The sequence below is a fragment of the Nothoprocta perdicaria genome, unplaced genomic scaffold, assembly GCF_003342845.1.
Source record: "Nothoprocta perdicaria isolate Ctin4 unplaced genomic scaffold, notPer1 scaffold_168, whole genome shotgun sequence".
NCBI classification, from domain to species: domain Eukaryota; kingdom Metazoa; phylum Chordata; class Aves; order Tinamiformes; family Tinamidae; genus Nothoprocta; species Nothoprocta perdicaria.
The window spans coordinates 508,876-527,443 of NW_020454849.1; the positions used below are offsets into that span (position 1 = coordinate 508,876).

At 37.8% G+C, this 18,568-nt stretch overlaps 1 protein-coding gene across 1 annotated transcript; it reads left to right on the plus strand.

Moving 5' to 3' along the window:
- The first annotated feature begins 4,879 nt into the window (after window positions 1–4,879).
- Window positions 4,880–18,232, plus strand: ABHD17B (abhydrolase domain containing 17B). Its single transcript, XM_026035824.1, has 3 exons — window positions 4,880–5,354; window positions 15,741–15,920; window positions 16,753–18,232. Exons 1-3 carry the CDS (start codon window positions 4,888–4,890, stop codon window positions 16,970–16,972), a joined length of 867 nt encoding a protein of 288 aa, XP_025891609.1. The 5' UTR covers window positions 4,880–4,887; the 3' UTR covers window positions 16,973–18,232.
- The last annotated feature ends 336 nt before the right edge of the window (window positions 18,233–18,568 follow it).

Genomic DNA, 18,568 nt, shown 5'->3' on the forward strand with positions numbered 1-18,568 from the left:
TTCACCTTTTGCTTCTGTAACTATTAAACAAGTTGGACACGTTCAAGGTCTTCTGCTCTGTGATAACATAAGCCGGGTTTGAAGTAAATATTAGTGTTTCGGTAGTSGCTTGAACTCGAGTGTCTGTTTCCTTGCCTTCGTTGAAAGGGTGAGATACACCGTGTCATAGTTTCTTATTTCRGCAACATATAATGAAAAGCTGTGATTAAAAAAACAACACTGCAGTCCTGCCTGTTGCTCAGCTGGAGCGATGTTGAATTTAACTTACAAAACAGCAGYACTGTTTACAAGGGTAACATTGTTCTTGTGACTGCTTCTCAAAAAGGCAATTTAAATACAGGATTAGAATATATTTAAGCTAAGTATAAGATCACGTCTAGGTAAGTGCATCTAGGGTTGGGCTTTTCCGACTAAGCTACTAATATGGAGCGAAATACGCTGAGACATAAATAGTGGGAGTCATTCTCCTGTTATGGTTTGCACAGGAGGAAGACAGGAGTAATTGCTTATAGGAGAGAAATAYATCTGTGTTGTCTTAGGAGTCCCAAAATAAACATTTGAGGTGTTCTCTCTGATTAGACAGGCTTTTCCCCCTCCCTCTTCTGCCAACTTTAATGAAAATGTTAATTACTAAAGAATGGATTAAAACTACTGCCTCTAGGCAGTTTTTAATTTTATCATTTTACACGTTACTTTTTTATTCATGAGGGAGTTAGAGATATATTTGATAAAGTGAACGTTTCCTTCATGAAATCTGCACTGCTAATGGTGGCTGTGGACGGTGTTGCTTAGATCTGTTTTGTTTCTTAGCCTGTCTAGATGCAATAGAAAAAGTTTGTGCATTTTGGATATACTCATTCTTTCTCCTACTCAATAAAAATGAAATGTTTTGAATTTTAAAGGATATATACATTTCTCTTAGTAAACTTCTTTTTTTTCCCTCTATGAAAAAATTAACCAGCATCAGGAAAAGTCTTTGCAGAACAGCACTTGTTTCATTATTAGGACTGAACTGAGAAGCAGAAGTATGAAGTAGTAATGTTGTTGTGGTTTGTACATCTCTGTATCTGAACATGCTGCTGTAATGAGGGCAGAACTTTGTTTATGTACAGCTTGCTAAAAAGATGTTAGATGATAAAAGTGTTTTTCTAASATATGTTTTGAATAGGTGAGTTAAAATCATTCACCTGTATTCATGGAACTGTCTGCTTGAGGGAATCTGTGGTGGGTGTTGTTTTTTTCCCCCTCAGTTTTAGTAAGAGTTCAGATAAAGCAAGCCAGGGTGATAAAAGTGATTTTTAATAAAGTTAACTCATTATGCTTTCTCAGTGTTCCACAAATTTTGTTCTAGACCTAACAGAATTATATGTCTTTTAAGATTATTGATCTCCAAATGGCATTTTGAACTGCCATTTTCAATGCTGGGCAATGCTAAATGAAGATTTACCTCTCTTTTTATTATTTTTTTTTTAACCTGCTTCTTAATTTCTTAGTAACTCTTGTCTAGATGAAGCATTAGGAGATGATATTTAAGTCCTTTCTGTTCATTAAAAGCACTTTTATTTATTTTTTAACATTGAATTTAATTCCTTCAATGAAATAACTCACCTGTATACCTTTTGAGGAAATACTGTTTTAATTGAAGCTAAATGATGACATCTCGTGGATAACTACTGGGTTGAACTGCTGATTCAGTTGTACTTTTAAACACTGATATCAGAATTACTCTATACACCCTGGGGACTCTCACATCCTGGTTTCATTCCAGATCCAGAGGTTGAGAACACACTCATGTGAATACAGTGAGTGACTAACCAGTTTCAGTATAATGAAAACATTGTTTGCATTCAGTTGAAGGTATCCTCCTGAGGGAGTTCAGTAGGTGTTGTGTGTCAGATTTGTTCATTTAGTGGGGCTAGGGATCTTCTGTCTTTTTAGGGCGTTGGAGTAAAGAAAATAGAAATTATTATTATTTTTGTTCTGTTACTAGCTATGGCTTAAATGGAGAACAATACCAGGAACAGAATCTTTGGATTGAAGAGAGTTGCCATTGGATTAAGAGGAGCATTACTTTAAGTCTCTTTTGTAGTCTAGTACGAGATGGCTTTGGGTTTATTTGTTGGCATAGGTTGTAACTTGCTGTCTGTGGCAAAGGCCCATTTTTAGCACATTTAAAACTACTTGAGGAACTGTACCACCTCAGCTGATTTTATTCGACCCTTAGTATGGCTTGAAATTGTTACTACTGTACTGCCATGTGTGTGAATTTCACAAGGCCAGTTTTCAGTTTTCTAAGGTGACTGTGACAAACAGCAAATATTTTATGAATGAAATCATATTTGTGTTTTGTCGAGGCGTTTCTAGTTATACATCAAATGAGCTGTTGTTTTAATTCTTTCTGAGAAATGGATTGAGGAGAAAGTGAGAAATTCTGCAATGATAGTTCTGTTACTGGGATAGAAGGCAATTTGTTGGTTTTGGCCTTAGGCTGTTTGTACCTCACTGTCGGAGATGGAACTAGATTTTACACATAAAATGTAAATAAATATTGTGCATAAAACAGTTGATCAGTCTTTAGGCTTCAGTTTTTATGGTAAAGTARGGAAAAAATCACTCAGAACACCCAGTGTAATTGTTCTTCTGGTAGAGATAGAAGAGTGGTTGAATTCTGAGTTACAGGCTCTTCTGCAAAAACAGCCTATTGAAGCTCAGTTTCTCTTGCATAGTTACAGCCTGTTTTCTTCAGTTGTAACTAAGCTGTAATCACGAACGTTCTGGGTAGAGCTGAGAAAAGTGACTCCTATGGTTCTCCTAGCTCCAAGAAAAGAAGGGAAGGAAAAAATACTAAGATTTTTCTTTTTCTGTGCAAAAGATAATTTAAGACTTTTGAAAATCCATGGTCCTCTCCAGTAGAATTCTTCTTGTCTTGACTTGCAAATTAGAATTAAACTTAATGTCCAGGTGATCATGCCTGGCAGGGAACAGATGCACCATTACAAGTTTCAGTGACTGCTTGGTCTGATGACATACATGAGATTGTTGTTTCTTTGGCTACCAGAAATATGTTAATTTTTATTCAGTGTCTGTCATTAGAAGAACAATCTMATCCTTCTGGGAGGTGACTGGTGTAACTTTTCTGACATCTCTAAGTTTGTAGTTTTGGCTACCCATGATATATAAGAATCTGGGTTTTCAGGCTGTTTCAGAGAAAACTGGAAGTCTGAAGTGAAAGCACTCAACTGTAGTATTCTTGGAAGAACACTACAAAGACCAGTAGTATTCCAAGAAGGCTTGTGGTGTTCATCACACTGCCTTGTGGGACTTGTTTACTACYCTGCAAGTATGCTTGCTTTATGAGGCATTACATGCCATATACATTCATACCCTATCATCTCACATATTCGAAGTAAGGATAGTTGTGTTATGATCTGTCTTCAACAGTTCCTGTGGCAGTAGCCTGTGAAGCTTTCCAACGAGTAGGCAATGTGTATGTGAATGAGAACTACGCTTGTATACAAGCTAGAGGACTAATTTTGAAATCTGATTACAATATTGCAAAGTATTATGTTTATAAGCGAGATCTTTTCCTGTTGTTGGATCACACAGGTGCTTCTGAAGCAGCATGTGGCCGTGGGTGTTGGTAGTTAGCTTGTTTTGTTTCCGATGGTAAACTTACATCAGGCTGTTGAAGGTGACACATCAGGCTGTAAGAAGACTTACGTTTGCATGATCCTGTGGCAACTGGAGACCTGTAGATGGAATTTGGATGGAAAAGCAGTTTAAGCTGAGATGAGATGTCAGACACCTAAGCATCAAGAGAGAAAGARGGATGATTATCCTCACTGTGCTCTGTGGCCAGAATGGTTCTTGGTGGATTTTGTCATCACACTTTCCTCTGAGAAAGTGTTATTGACAAAGGGTTCTTCTTTTCCTTCTCTACTCCTCAGCAGAGAAAAATGTCACTTTGTCAGGGCAGCTGTATCTTTATCAAATTTGTTTCAGATGTATATATATTACATTTTTGTTATTATTTTTCTACCTTGTATTAGTAATGTTTTAATATTAGTATATTGTTTTGCCCAATATCTGATGAAACTATGTTTCARTGTGGGATATTTCTTTTAAAGCAAAGAGTAAAAATAGCCTTGTCATTAAAATGGATAATATCAGCATGATCACAATTCTCACTTGCAAGGCAGGAAACCTYGTCTAATTGTAGTTTCTGTCAGAGGCTCGGAAGTGCTGTTACCAGGCAGTGTGGGGAGCAGATCAGAGTTGATTGCTAGATTTATAAGATTCTAGAAGTCCGTAGTGCTCTGCAAGCCAGTAGAAGTGTATTTTGCCTCCTAAAAGTCCTGACCTTTGTGCACCTCTTATACTGTTAATAGGGCTTGCAGAGGCCCATTATTCGTGTTTTCTCTATGGCTGGGAAGTTGTAGTGATCTACAGAGAATGTCATTACCATAGTATCCTGCAAACGTGACAGCATATTTTAATGGTTCTCTATCCAATGTATATTTGTCACTGTAGTGAGCRCTTCTGATATTACTTTGAAGGGAGGAATTTCATCTCCTCAAAACAAACTCCAGAATTCATGCTTGTTGTTTCCTTGGATAAATGTACTTTTTTTTTTTTTTTTTAAATCTGGTTAGGCTCTAGAGTTACCATAATTTCCTTTGTAACATGCTTATTTAAAATCATTTAGGAAAATCAAATAAACTATTGTGCAGAAATTTGTTTATAGAAAACACCTGTTTTGTTAAATGCTTCCGATGAAATTACTTTACCTCTCCTGTAAATAAGTATTATTTTCCATGAGTGTTTCTGTGTTCTTTTTATATCAGATTGTAACTGATACCTCTCTTTCTTCCCATTTCAGACTAGAAGATGAATAACCTTTCCTTTAGTGAACTATGTTGCCTGTTCTGTTGTCCACCATGCCCAGGGAAAATTGCTTCCAAGCTGGCATTTTTACCTCCGGACCCCACATACACACTGATGTGTGATGAGAGTGGTAGTCGCTGGACTTTACATCTCTCAGAGCGAGCAGACTGGCAGTATTCTTCCAGAGAAAAAGATGCCATTGAGTGCTTCATGACTAGAACAAGTAAAGGTAACAGGATTGCCTGTATGTTTGTGCGCTGCTCGCCTAACGCCAAGTATACTTTGCTCTTCTCGCATGGAAATGCTGTTGACCTAGGTCAGATGAGCAGCTTTTACATAGGACTGGGTTCACGGATTAATTGCAACATATTCTCATATGATTATTCTGGATATGGTGCAAGTTCTGGGAAGCCAACAGAGAAGAATCTGTATGCTGACATTGATGCTGCTTGGGTGGCTCTTAGGACAAGGTAAGATTTTGTTKGCAATTTTTATTTTTCAACATGCTTTCCAAATAGTTATCCTTAATCTGCAGTAGAATAGAAACGTAGAATAGAATATGCCGTATTTTAGGGCTAATGGATACCATGTAAAGGCTGGTCAGTGGTGTCTTACATGGAAGAAATTGTAAATACTGAACAGGATGAGCATRTATTGTTGATGTGCTAGAGCAGTTGAAATGGGATGAAATATAATAATCTATATTTCTGATGCGAATGAATGATTAGAAGATTATTCTTGTAATCGTAGTTTGGGATCTCTTCATTTGGAGATATAGGAAAATAGTACAAAATGTAATACATGATTCTCCAATAATTCAGCCACCAGTGTCATGAAGGGGAGAGAAGAAGRAGAATTGTTCTTCAGGTACAAACCTCATGAACTTCTTTGTATGGATAGCRGAAAGGCCGTTACAAGGCCATAGGTCTAGTTTTCTCTTTAGTATTCTTGTCACCTTTGTTTCAGAATGAAGACTAGCAGCTCTAGCCTCTTGAAAATATCTCTCCTTACAAAGCTCAAAGAGTTTTTAACAAAATGAAGTGTGTTATCAGTTAYGTTTGGTGTGCATAAATACATTGTGATGGAAACAAGAATCTGAATCAGTACTGCTAATTCAGATTAATTAAAATGGGACAAGAAAAAAAAATTCAGACTGGAAAGCTGTTTCTAGATGTCTGTGTTCTAGATTTGGTTTTGGAGATATTAAATGGTAAGTTAAAAGGTTGTGTTGACATTCTCTGCTGCAGCTGGGAAATCTAGGTGCTATATACAGAGCACTGAATGTGCACTTCTTTACTATGGTTTCTTCCATTTGAAAAAAAGGCTCACTTCATCCCCATGAGTACTAAACTACAGGAGGATTCTTTTTGAGAATTGACTTGGTGTTGTACTATTATGCAGCTCATTATGCTTAGAGCATTACAACTGGAGTATACTGCTTAATAATATCAGGGACATGACTTAGAGTAGGGATGTACATAGAGATTCTATAAATCCTAGGCCTAGAAGCTGGCAATTAAGAACCTGATGCATGTGATTCTAACTCCTTCCATATTCCTTGGGGGGGATATTCCTTTTCAGTGTTTTAAATAAACATATTTCCATTCATTTTTCTTATGTTACAAGRGCGTGACAGTTTCCTTTGTAGGAATATATCTTCATATATTTAAACTGGGGAAATGTTTGTATTTGTAGACCTCATACAAGCAGAGGGGGCTAGTATATAACTTGCATGTTATTTTGAAGCATTTATTCTCTGCAGTTAAGAGTAGTTCAGGGCACTTTTCTTGATGCAGTTGAAGGCAGCTGTAGCCAAGCATCCTCTCTGCTGGCCACTATCTAGAACGGGTGCATTGGTGACTGGCCTGGGCTTGGCAGGTGATCTGCAAGACAGCCATTTGGCGAAGTAGATGGTAATACTGACCAAAACCATGTGCTTTGTGGCCAATGCAGAAGACAGTCTGAATTGTATAAACATACCAGCGGAAAAAAAAAGCAAACAAGGTGATGAAACTTAATCASTGGCTCAAATCAGTTTGTAGGCTCTGTTACATGAACTAATTGGTATGTCCCTTCCTCCTCTGCCCTTGTCCTGYGCCCACTGAGAATTTCTGACTGAGAATTTAAAAAGTAACATGGCTGTAAGTTGCATCTTCTCCTCCATACCTGGACAACTATAGGGTAACTTCCCCAATTCAGTAAGCCTTTTGAGCTCTATAGTATGCTGTCTGAATATACCCTTAACATATCAAATTTAAGTATGCTCTCTAAAGGGCCCATGTTGAGGGGGTACTGAATATATTTTCCGTCTATTTGTTTTTCCCTCTCCAATTCAAAATGACCTCAAATACATTTGTTGCCCGCATTTATTTTTAGTGTCAAAATCTCTTTTACAAGTACACTATCCTGTAGTGTAAGTAGCACTTGGGTTGATCTGCTCAATTTGTTGATTTCTCAAACCTGAAACATGTCTATTTTTGTTTGTCAGTTCTGTAGCTGAATGGAGGCGGGGACAAGATGACCACGTGGTCAACTTTGGAAGTACTGGTTCATGAATCTGCACCACAGTTTAGTTTACCTTACCAGTCCATGGTGTTCTGTGGATCTCTGTCATGTTGCACAGCTGTCTTTAACTACATGATGAATATCATGACCAGTATTTAGCCTTTGAGCATTTGCTGCGGCATTGATTCACTTTTCTAGCATAGCCAGTTCTGTGAGTGTTCCTCTGGCACTATCTTTAATGTTTATAATATCAGTGTTCTGCAAAAACAAATTAATTCTATGAATAGTTTGTAAGATAGGTGTTAATATAGCTGTAATTCCTTTGAAATTTGYGTTGATGGCATGAGAGGAGAGAGGGCTCCTAACCTTTCAAACCATTCCTTCTGGGTTATGTGATGAGACAAAGAATGGAGTRGAGAAATTGCCTCTGTGGGAGGCTGATCACAGTCACTGACAGCTAACTCCATTCCCTGTTGTGACAAATGGGATTGTAGGACCTAGCATTAGGATATGTTTYTGAGGCAACTGAAATAGTCAGACAGACTTAATTCTTCTCAGTCAACACAGCTGCTTGGGGTGGAGACATATTAAGAGTACATATTAAGGGTAAGACATATTAAGTGGTACTTTGCAAGGATGATCTTGAGAGCCTTCTGGAAATTGATGCAATTTTCCAGCGGGGACCCAAAATGGAATAGTCTGTGAACTAAGAATAATATTCAGTGATAGTGATAGTCTACACTAACTTCACTATCTCCTTAAATTCCATCTTGAATATTATTCTTAGTTCTGTTTCTTCACTGATGTTAAACTGTTTTTTTAAGATGATTGAAATAAGGTATGTGAATATTGTGTACATGTGTGTAGAAAACTCATTTGTCAGCCAAATCCATTCCTAAATCCAGAATGTATAGAGACAATATATTAGTATATTCTATTCACAACCTTGAGCGCCAAGTATGCTTGCACTTTAGATCTCTCCTACCTTTCCCCCTGCCATGGGGCTATATGAAAGCTGCAAGTGAGAACATTCTTTTTCTGGCTGTCATAGCTACAAAGTGTTGAAATGCAAGTAGTCATTTGGGGATACGCCTATCTTTTGCTGCCCTATTTTTTGAAGGCCTTTGATGACACCCCAGCAGGATGGAGAGATTCTGCCAGCCTCAGGCAAATCCATGGTAAGAGGTGCTCATTCAGAAACCTGAAAGCTTCCTCCAGTTGCCTCATGACCRGATTTAACTTTGAGAAGCCAACCAGCCTTGTCATTGCTGCTTACTGAGGAGTGTTTWATATTGGCAAAATTAGAGGGTAAATCTTGCCATCAGGGTGATCTGTTGAAGTGGACAGAATATACATAATACAAACCACAACACAAACCAAATATAACAATGACATGGCTATTTTGTGGTTGGCTGAGATGTTCTTTTGAGAATTAATGAATTACTTTTTTTGCTAGAAACAGGAAGAACTTGACCTTTTATTAAAAGGCCTTAGTAAAAGTAAACTCAGTTTATCATAACACACGCTTTGCCAGTAAGATGGAAGTACTAGTAACACCAAAGTTTAGAAAAGGCCAAACCACTGAGGGAGGTGATGAAGGAGGTAGTTTATTGCATGCTTGGTCTATGGGTTTGCCCTTCCTGAAACCTGAGTTTCCTTTTCTTTCTAGCAATGTTGTGTATTGCATTGCACTATGGAAATACACATCTGAGTTTAGGAAGGAGAAGCATGTTCACATTTTATTCATGGAGTGGCATGTTGATAGTTAAATGTGCAGAACGTGTTTGTGCCTTTTATGTCTTGCCAATTTGCTTCTGTAATTTATGCTAAGTGTGATGACAAAAGATCCTGAAACATGCATTTGAACTTCCTCAGGATGTTCCCCTGTGTTCCAGGTGCCCCAAGCCTTGCTGGCACTCACTTTGTTTGTGTGTTGCAAGAGCTTTACAAGTGATAGTCTTTCTGGAGTGTCTCATCCACCTCTTCTGTGGTGGAGCCTGAGAGATGCTGCTGAAAATGCACCTTTTTAAGGACACTGCACTGATATTTTATTTTTGTGATGGAAGCAGGTTTGCTGGATTTATAGAAGTAGTTCAGAGAAGAGTTGGGGGGAAAAGTAACTTCACCAGTTATCTCCTTGCTGTAAAGATATAGGTTATATATAGATTAAAGGTGTATATGTAGGTTAAACTCTAGAAAACACTTGTTAAAACTAGGCATAAATTTGTAGGCTGTGTGTCAATTGGAATGAATATGAAAAAAGAGGACTGTCAGYGTATTTAGAAAAGCCCAGAAAGGATCTCTTCTGACAGAGGTAAAAATATAAAAGAAACAATACAACGGTTTCTGCTAGAACATTTTATCCACAAAACCAAGAAGAATATTTTGTGCAATTGAACAATTTTTCCCCCCATTCCGTCCAGATTTGAAAACAGCAGGCAGTATCATTCAGGATTGTCTTCACTACAAGACTCCATCTATGCCTGGGTTAAAACCATCTGTATCTGGTCAACATATATATGGTTGCAGTAGAAGAGTGTTACTGCAAGAGCAAAATCTAATTCCTGCTGGCTTTATTGGTGGCCTGTTAGCTTGTGTGCTGATCCTAGAGTCTGTCTTGTTACCACTGTAACACTTACAAGCATATATTGCCTTCCTCCCTTCTTTACCTCACCAGCTGCATGTCTCTGCTTGTGTGAGGACAAGCAAGAGTCCCTGAAGACAGCCAGATGTCTAACACAAAAGAGCAGAAAAATAGTTGGTGCCTTGCTCCCAGAAGGAATTAGCTGAGTTTCTGGACTAGATGACAAGCCCTAATGAAGGGGAACACATGGCAGAAGGTGCAAATAGGAAAATGTTTCTGTTCTCTGTAGTTGCTGGTGGTTTAGCATTAAAATTAATCTACTGTGTGCTGATATGGAAGAAGTTTGTGAGCTCTCATATGCTCTCTGGGGACACTAAGCAAATATGTGTGAACAGAGCTATGTAAATATTGCTCTCCAGGTGCCTCATGCATTCTATGCAGGTAGTCCTTAAGTGCATAAACATAAATGATTAACTGGACTTTGAAAGGAGTTGARATCTCAGTTAACTGTAAGAAAAATGATGAGGCCACCTTTAAACTGGGAGCAACTCTGTCCCAATTTAGTGCCAGAATAACTTACCCTTTAAGAAGATTGCTTGTACTGTGCACAGCTGTTCCAAGGGTTTTTTTTTTTAAAAAAAAAGTCTGTCCTGGCACAAATTATCTACAATTCCTTGAAAGGACAATGGTATTTACATTACTGCTGCGATCAACTTTTGGAGATAKCAGTATCAGAGGTGATAATGCCAAGGAGGAACTGAGCTCAGCTTCTGTGAAGCAACTGTGCCGATGGAGCCTGTGCCGCACAGGAACAGCCGGAAGGAGCCGGAGTGACTGCAGTGGATGACTCCCTGCTGCAGGGACAGAGGCATCTTCCAGGCTGTTCTGCTGTCTGGAGAGCTTTGCTGCCTGGTGGGGACTTGCATCTGAGGTTCAGGGAAAGAATTGCAAAGCTTGTCCACCTGTCTCGCTATCCCCCTCTGCTGCTCTTCCGTGTGGGCACCACAGTACTGCCGAGCACAACTTTGAAAGTATCAGATGGGATTGCAGGCCGCTGGGGATTCTGTTCAGGAGATTGGGGTCCTGACTTCCTCGGCCCTGCAAGTGAGGGCAAGGATGGAAGTAGGAGGAGACAGATATGTCAAGAGAACACCTGCTAGTGTCAGCAATGGAGTTTTGGTTCCTGTGATCATAGGACCTTGTTTGAAGGTTAATAAGTGTTCTGAAGAGTTGGGATCCAGCTCATTAAATCGGGTGCACGCGTCTTGGCCAGCCAGCCTGATAGTGAGGGCTTTACACCAGAGAAGGTGGAGAAAGGGGAGATCTACAGGGACCATGCAGTGAGCAAAACAGGGCTCGAGTGRGGACATCTCTGGGAATTGCATGCAGCTAAAGAAATTCAAGACAATGTGATGGGGAAAGCTCTTGTGCTTCCTCTGGGAAATCAAAACGCTTAGATAGGTTCTCTGAAATGCCTGCACACAGTGCATGCAGTGTGGGAATAAACAGGAGGAATTGAAGATCTGTGTACAGTCACAGGGCTATGATCTCATTCTACTTGCTGAGACATGGTGGGGTAGCTCACATGTCTGGAATGCTGCCATGGATGGCTAGAAATCCTTTACGAGAGACATGCCAGGAAGGTGAAGAAGAGTCATCCTTCATATGGAAGAGCAACTGGAATGTATGGAGCTCTGGCTAGAGGTTAATGTGTGGRTAGGGTAGCTTATGGGTAGGGAGTAAGGGGCGGACTCATGTGGGTGACTTTGCTGTGGGCTTAGACTACCTGATCAGAAAAGGATGAGTAGTAGATGAGGTGAGATGTGTTTTACACACAGGTGGAAGTCGCTACACAGTCATTGGCTCTGGTTCTTATGGTGGACTTTAACCAACCTAGTGTCTGCTAGGGGAACAGCAAGAATGAAACAATCTAAGAGGTTCCTGGAGAGCATCATCCGGATCCTCTCATCAGCGGAACCAGTGAGGAGTAATGTGCTGCTGGACATTACACTAACAAACGTGGAAAGGCTGGTTAGAGATGTAAAGTTTGGTTTTCAGTGACTATGAAATGGTTAAGTTTTGAGGACCTTGCGAGGAAGTGTCAGGGAAAACAAGCTCTAGAAGAATTCATCCCAGTGAGCAAAAAGTCAAACAAAGCGGGCAGGAGACGTGCGTGGATTAACAAGTCACTCCTGGCGATAGTCAAAGAATAAGCAGGTAGTGGACAGAAGGTGAAAAAAGGGACTGGCCAGTTGTGAGAAATATAGAGATGTTATATGCACTACTGTACTAAGAATGCCAAGGCTCCTTTGGAGTCTAATCTGGCAAGGGATGACAAGGACAACAAGAAGAATTTATTGGAAATCATCATTATCAGAGGGAAGACTCAGAAAAATGTGGGTCTGCTGCTAAATGGGGTAGGGGCTTCAGTGACAAAAGATGCAGAGCAGACAGACACTGAAAGAGAGCACCACTAAGATGCTGAAGAAACTGAAGCACATTTCTTGCATAGGAAGGTTGAGAGCCTTGGAGTGTTAAGCCAAGAGAAGAGAAGGCTGTGGAGGGTCCCTTTTCGATGTGAAAGGATAAAGAAGATGAGGCCAGGTTCTTTTCAGCAATATGATGAGGAAGGTCTGTCTGAGGGAAACAGCATTAATGTGTGAGTAACCGAGCGCTCAAGTTTCCTGGAGAGGTTGTGGAATCTCCYTGAAGATTCTCACAAGCCATCTCAGGTGGACCTGGGCAGTGTGCTCTAGGTGATGCTGCTTGAGCAAGGTGGCTGCACCAGGTCACCTCCAGAGGTCCCTTCCAGCATCAACCGTTCTGTCAATCTGTGCATGGTTTTTATAACATATATTTCTTATCATCCAAATTACTATTCAAAGCATATTGCTCTGTAACTGGCACTTCCCCTTTCTTCAGGATGGCCAGAAGTCCCAAGACCCAGTCAAAGAGAACAGTTACTGCCATTTTCCTTTTGATTTGATAGGTCTGTAGCTTTTCTCTGCTAGTATTTTTTTTCTACTGAACTTTTTGGAGTTTAGCTGTTATAGGACTTCAAGAAGGAGGAAAATGTAAATTTTTGGATTAAATTACTGATAGCTATTTCTTCAAGAATTCTTCAATTTTAGTTTGAAAAAGGTGATTTTTCAAAAAAAAAAAAAGAGAACTGATACACTCTTTGACTTCTCTTTTCCCTTCCACTTCTCAAAAAGTCTGTTCAAGAGAAGAGAAGGATGAAGACAGAGACAAGACMGATGTTGCTGTCTGGATTCCAAGGTGGTGGTGGTGCTTTTTTCTTTCTGAAGTCAGAAAACTCAGAAGTGTGACTGCTTTGAACCACTAGTAGTAATGATTGACTTCACTATTTTAGTTTCCAAACTGTGAAACAARCTTCTGGCAGATGCCTTAAAGGCAGTCTGTTTGGCCGTGTTGGATAAAGGATTATTTTAAACCAAAAATAGTAAGTGTAATTCCTTACTTACTTTTTTCCAGCTATTATTTGGATCCAAATCCTTCAGCCAAAGAATAGCTCAAATATAAGGGAGAAGAAAAGGAGAGGTTATGTACTCCAAAATATACTTCTGGATTTTGCTTTAGATTTCTTTGCAGGGGTCTGCCTCTTATAAACTTAATACCTGACAAATCAGGAAATGCAAGTGTAAAATCTGAGGAAAAGTTTCATTTGAGATTGCATCTTAATTTGCTGTGCAGACTCAGTGCTATATTAATGATACAACGTGTGACATATTTAATGTAAGACTTGTTTGCATAAATTAAAAGAAATAAAAGGACAAATTTTATTCTCAGGGTGCATGAATATGACTTAAATTGCTTTAATTAGAGATTAAGTAATAGAAATGGAGTTGTTCAGAGGAGATAATGAAGTACTGTGAAGACCTTAAATAAGTTTAGGTTTCAAAGTATTAATTTTTTTGGTATGTGAATTAAAATTTTTTTCTTGCTTGCTTTCTCTTAGGTGTAGATTTTAATTGTAGTTCAAAACTAATGACGGAGTCCTATCATTTAAGAACTTATAATTTGATTATAATTGTTGATACTCTTTATAAAAATAATTTTAGTAATTAGGAATAGTCATGGTATAAAATGTGTGTGTATGTCAATGTGAGAGGTATGTCAATGTATGAGGTTTAGCCCCAATTCRTTTTTGGAGATCCTAATAATGTCCAATAATGATTTTTATATTTTAATAATACTTTTTTGTTTGCAAAAATGTTTGCAAAATACTGGACAGTTTCAGTCTACCTGTGTTGCTACGGCTTTACTGCAGTGCTCCAGTTTTGTACTGGAGTATGAAAATAGGACAGTTTGAAATTGTCTGGTATGTTTGTTTTTTTCCCCATCTAGTCCTAGTGTCCTGTTTTTGACAGAAAGGATGCATGCATCCTTTGTAGCAGAGAGCTCTTTTTTTTTTTTCCACACAACCTTCTTTCTTTTCATCTGAAAATAATTGGTAGTCTGTCCTTTTAGGAACATGGCCACTTGGTAGGTGTTAAGTATATTCCACAATGGGTTTAGACCGCTCTGCTCTAGGCTCAAGCTCCTAGCAGTACAATAGAACTGTTTTTGTCTTTGTCTTGAGCACAGTGAAGTGTTCCTACATAAGCTACTGCAAATAAAGGTGTACCTTCACCTACCAGTATCTTCACAGTCTGAACCTGTAAGAGTACATTGCCAGCATGTATTCATGACGTATCAGTAGTTCATTTCTGCCATGGCTGCTGTTTGTTCTTGCAAGCATAACTACCTCCTTAGAGGCTTTTCCAGGAATCTTGTGTTACTTGGGAACCAGACCCTTTTTGTATCCACATTAGTATGGGAAAAATATTTTATATCTGGCTCGTAGATGAGTCAAATCAGTATGAAACTGATGTTGACAGCTCTATTGTCTGCCCCAGTTCATTAGAGGAAAAATTGGAAGTGATTTCATTTAACTATCTAAGCCTTTGCTTCAATTCTTTAGTGYTTTCTGGACAGTCTCAGTTGTGAGTTAGGTTAGATATTCCTCTTCCTAGCCTTCATGTCAAAGCCGCTATAATAAGAAAGAAGCATTTCAGACATTACATAGAAATCATGATATTCTGGCTACCGTCTGTGTGTGCGTCACATTTACGTCTCCATAGCTGCTGAATAGTATTACAAGCTTGTCACTGTTGCCAAGTATCCAAAAAGTAAAACTAAACAAATATCTCGTGAGTTTGTCTACATTCTCTTTGCTGAAACTGTAAGGCTAGTAAAGCTCTAAATAGTTTTCTGTTGCAGGTCTTTTAAGTATCTGTACAGGTATGTATCTGTTCTTAAGGTCACCACATTATGTATTAAAACATATATATGTAAAATATTCATGTTATCTAGTATGACTAACATCTATTAAATCTGATGCCTTGGTTCTTTTACAATTATATCCCAGAATTGTCATCAGCTCTGCAACTACATATATAAATGTGTATTTAAAAAATATAKATAATATTCCAGTATCATTTGGGGCAGAAGTTTTATTTTTCCATTTTTCATGTTTAAAAGTAGTATGAATACAGAGTAAATAACAGTTCTTACTTATAAGAAGATTATAAATTATACTTGCATGTTCTTCTACCAGCTGCTCTTTGTTCTACTTTATAATGAACCATGCAGACCTGTTTCAGGAAGTTTTGATCTACAGAGAGCCTTTTCTTATGTACAGCTATAAGGAAAGTGATCTGTTTCCTTCTATGTGCCCTTTTTATTAACATACTGATTTTTTTAGGTATGGAATCCGCCCTGAAAATGTGATTATATATGGCCAAAGTATAGGAACTGTACCATCTGTGGATCTTGCTGCTAGGTATGAAAGTGCTGCTGTAATTCTTCATTCTCCACTGACCTCAGGCATGCGAGTAGCTTTTCCTGATACAAAGAAGACCTACTGCTTTGATGCATTCCCAAAGTAAGTTGTGGGATTTTCTTTGTGTGTGCTTTTCTTTTTCCTCTCCCCTATTATTGAATCTAAAAATAATTAGAGGGTAATCAGAACAAATTATAAGAGTAAGGGATATTTTATTTAAAAGAGGTTATAAAACTTTATAAACTTTTTAGGTTTATATGAGTATGTATTTAAAAGTGATTAGCTTTGCTGTGTATAACCACTGAACTCTTACGAGCAGTTCTTCCAGTGAGCTRTTAGTCTGAGTAACCATAAATAGTCTTTTGCACATATTTATTTCAGTAGCAAAGACTGGAAAAAAATAAGCAGACTTTAATTGAAGGAAACRGATTATTTCATGTACAATTTCACAACTTTGCCACTAATTGGCCRCTGCAAACTGGTACACCTGACTAGAAGAATAGCTTATGTCTTAAGCTCTCAACTTCAAAGAGTTCTTTCACATAGAAGATCAAACATTAAGGGTCAGAATTTTTTCAGTTCTGACAAGCATTTTTTTCTGCTGATGAAAACTCTCAAGCCATTTTTTCATCAATCCAATGACTTTGATTTTTTTAAAGCCGTCATAGTAATGTGTACATTTTTCAAATTGATGGCTTTGTTATGCAATCTTAATAGTTTCTTCCAGTGTTCTTCCTTTCTGTCTAGTTTTACTCATGCTATTGAACAGCTTCCAAAGTGTTGATAAGATCTAAATTTGTAATGCTTTAAACAACTTTAAAGTTAAATGGTTAAGTTAAAACTCCAATGCATAATTAAAAGTGAAATTAAGAGTGTCTTGTCCTTTGAGAGAGTTTAATAAAGCTGTATTCTCAGRTTAATCTTTTTCTTACAGCATTGACAAAATCTCTAAAATAACTTCTCCTGTGTTAATAATCCATGGGACTGAAGATGAAGTAATTGACTTTTCACATGGCCTAGCATTATTTGAGCGCTGCCAGAGACCTGTAGAACCACTGTGGGTAGAAGGAGCAGGCCATAATGATGTGGAACTTTATGGACAGTACCTTGAAAGGTTAAAACAGTTTGTGTCACAGGAACTAGTGAATTTGTAATTTTCTTTSTTTATTTACATGCTTTTTTCATTTCATTGCAGAACTGTACACCTTGATTAAAATATAACATAAAACCTGAAGGTTGTGTTTTCAAATCATGTTGGTTGCCTTCATTAAATGTACAGGTAATGATTTGTCAACATAATTAATGAAGGTTTTAGTGCCAGTATTGTAAACTGGAATTACATGATCATGCAGTCAAGCTTGGCAATTCCTATTACTTTGTGTGAGTTTGTTTTTCTTAGATGTACAAAAAATAACAAAGAGTACTGTATGAAATTTTCTTTCTATAAAATCAGATGCTGTAAAAGTGTTGCCAAATGCTTTAGCATATCAGAAGCAGGTTTATAAATATTTTTTAAACATCTCAAAATGTACTGTGACTTTCTCTGTTGCACAGGTGTAAATTAAAAACTTTTAAGCAGTTGTTCTGTAACAATGCAATAGCCATGAAATTTGAACAAATATTCACGTATGTAATGAGAATAGMCATGTCACTGGAAGTGACCCGTGCCCTGTTATAAAGGGAGGAGGTCAAAAAAAATCTTTTTTCATATTTTTCATGTCTTGTGCTTAGTTTTGTTTTTGTTAGTTTTTGTTTCATTTAACCTGAAAGGTAAGGATCAAATTGACCCACTCATCTTCTCAGCTATCCTGGTCCTGCCAAAAAATGCCACATGTTACCATTGTTATAACATAAATAGCATATGTATGAAGGCTAACTGAGGCCACTAAGTACTACTTTGAAATCAGTTAGATTTTTAGAGCTTAGGAAAACTTTATGGACAACATAGTTTTAAACACTGATGATGCAGAGATGCAGTTTTTCAATAGARAGAACTTGGAAGTTTATCCACCTTTGTACTAAACAAATTGCAAGTTTGCAGTTGTCCTTTCAGGCTTACTTTGGGGGGTTAGTGTAAAAGCATATTATTTTTGAGTATTGTATGGAAAATTTACTAATCACTCCTGGACAGTGGGGGGGAGGGGCCAAATAAGGTTGTTGACATTTTTATATTAACTCGAAGTAAAATAAACTTTGTAAGTTGCCTTTCCCTTGAATGCGTTTTGCTTGAATAAAACTATGGAAGATAAACCTAATTATATGTAGCCTAATTTGTAAACAACATAATATTCCAACAATACACACTGTGCTTCTAATTTTAAGGCCTTATGTAGTTCAGTTGTTCTGCTTGTTTTTGTGATTGTTTGAGACTGTTGTATAATTAAATGTGTTACTGAGTATTGTGAAGACTTTGGTTCAGATGTGTTGATTAACAGTAAACAATATTCCAGACACTTGCTGTTTGTTCTTTTTCTTTGCCCCTGAAAAAAAAAGCAACATTTAATTGTAGTATCAAATAAATACTACATCACTAAATGTAGGAAATATAAGAAGCAATGCAGAAACCCACTGTTAATAATTAYTGGCAAATTTCTGTTTCAACATCTATTGCTGTGATTATCATTTCTCTCCCATGTCTCATAATTTGTGTATGTGTATTTCTGTAGTCAGCCACTTAAAATACAGGTTTTCTACAGCAGAGCTGCATTCTTCTTTGACAAATTCAAATTAATCTTTCATTGAAATAACCA

What these genes read in the sequence shown, in the direction of transcription:
- ABHD17B (XM_026035824.1), top strand. Translation starts at nt 4,888, where the DNA reads ATGAATAACCTTTCCTTTAGTGAACTATGTTGCCTGTTCTGTTGTCCA. An exon ending in TGGGTGGCTCTTAGGACAAG is followed by an intron (nt 5,355 to 15,740) that starts GTAAGATTTTGT and finishes TGATTTTTTTAG; the next exon opens with GTATGGAATCCGCCCTGAAA. An exon ending in TGCTTTGATGCATTCCCAAA is followed by an intron (nt 15,921 to 16,752) that starts GTAAGTTGTGGG and finishes TTTTTCTTACAG; the next exon opens with CATTGACAAAATCTCTAAAA.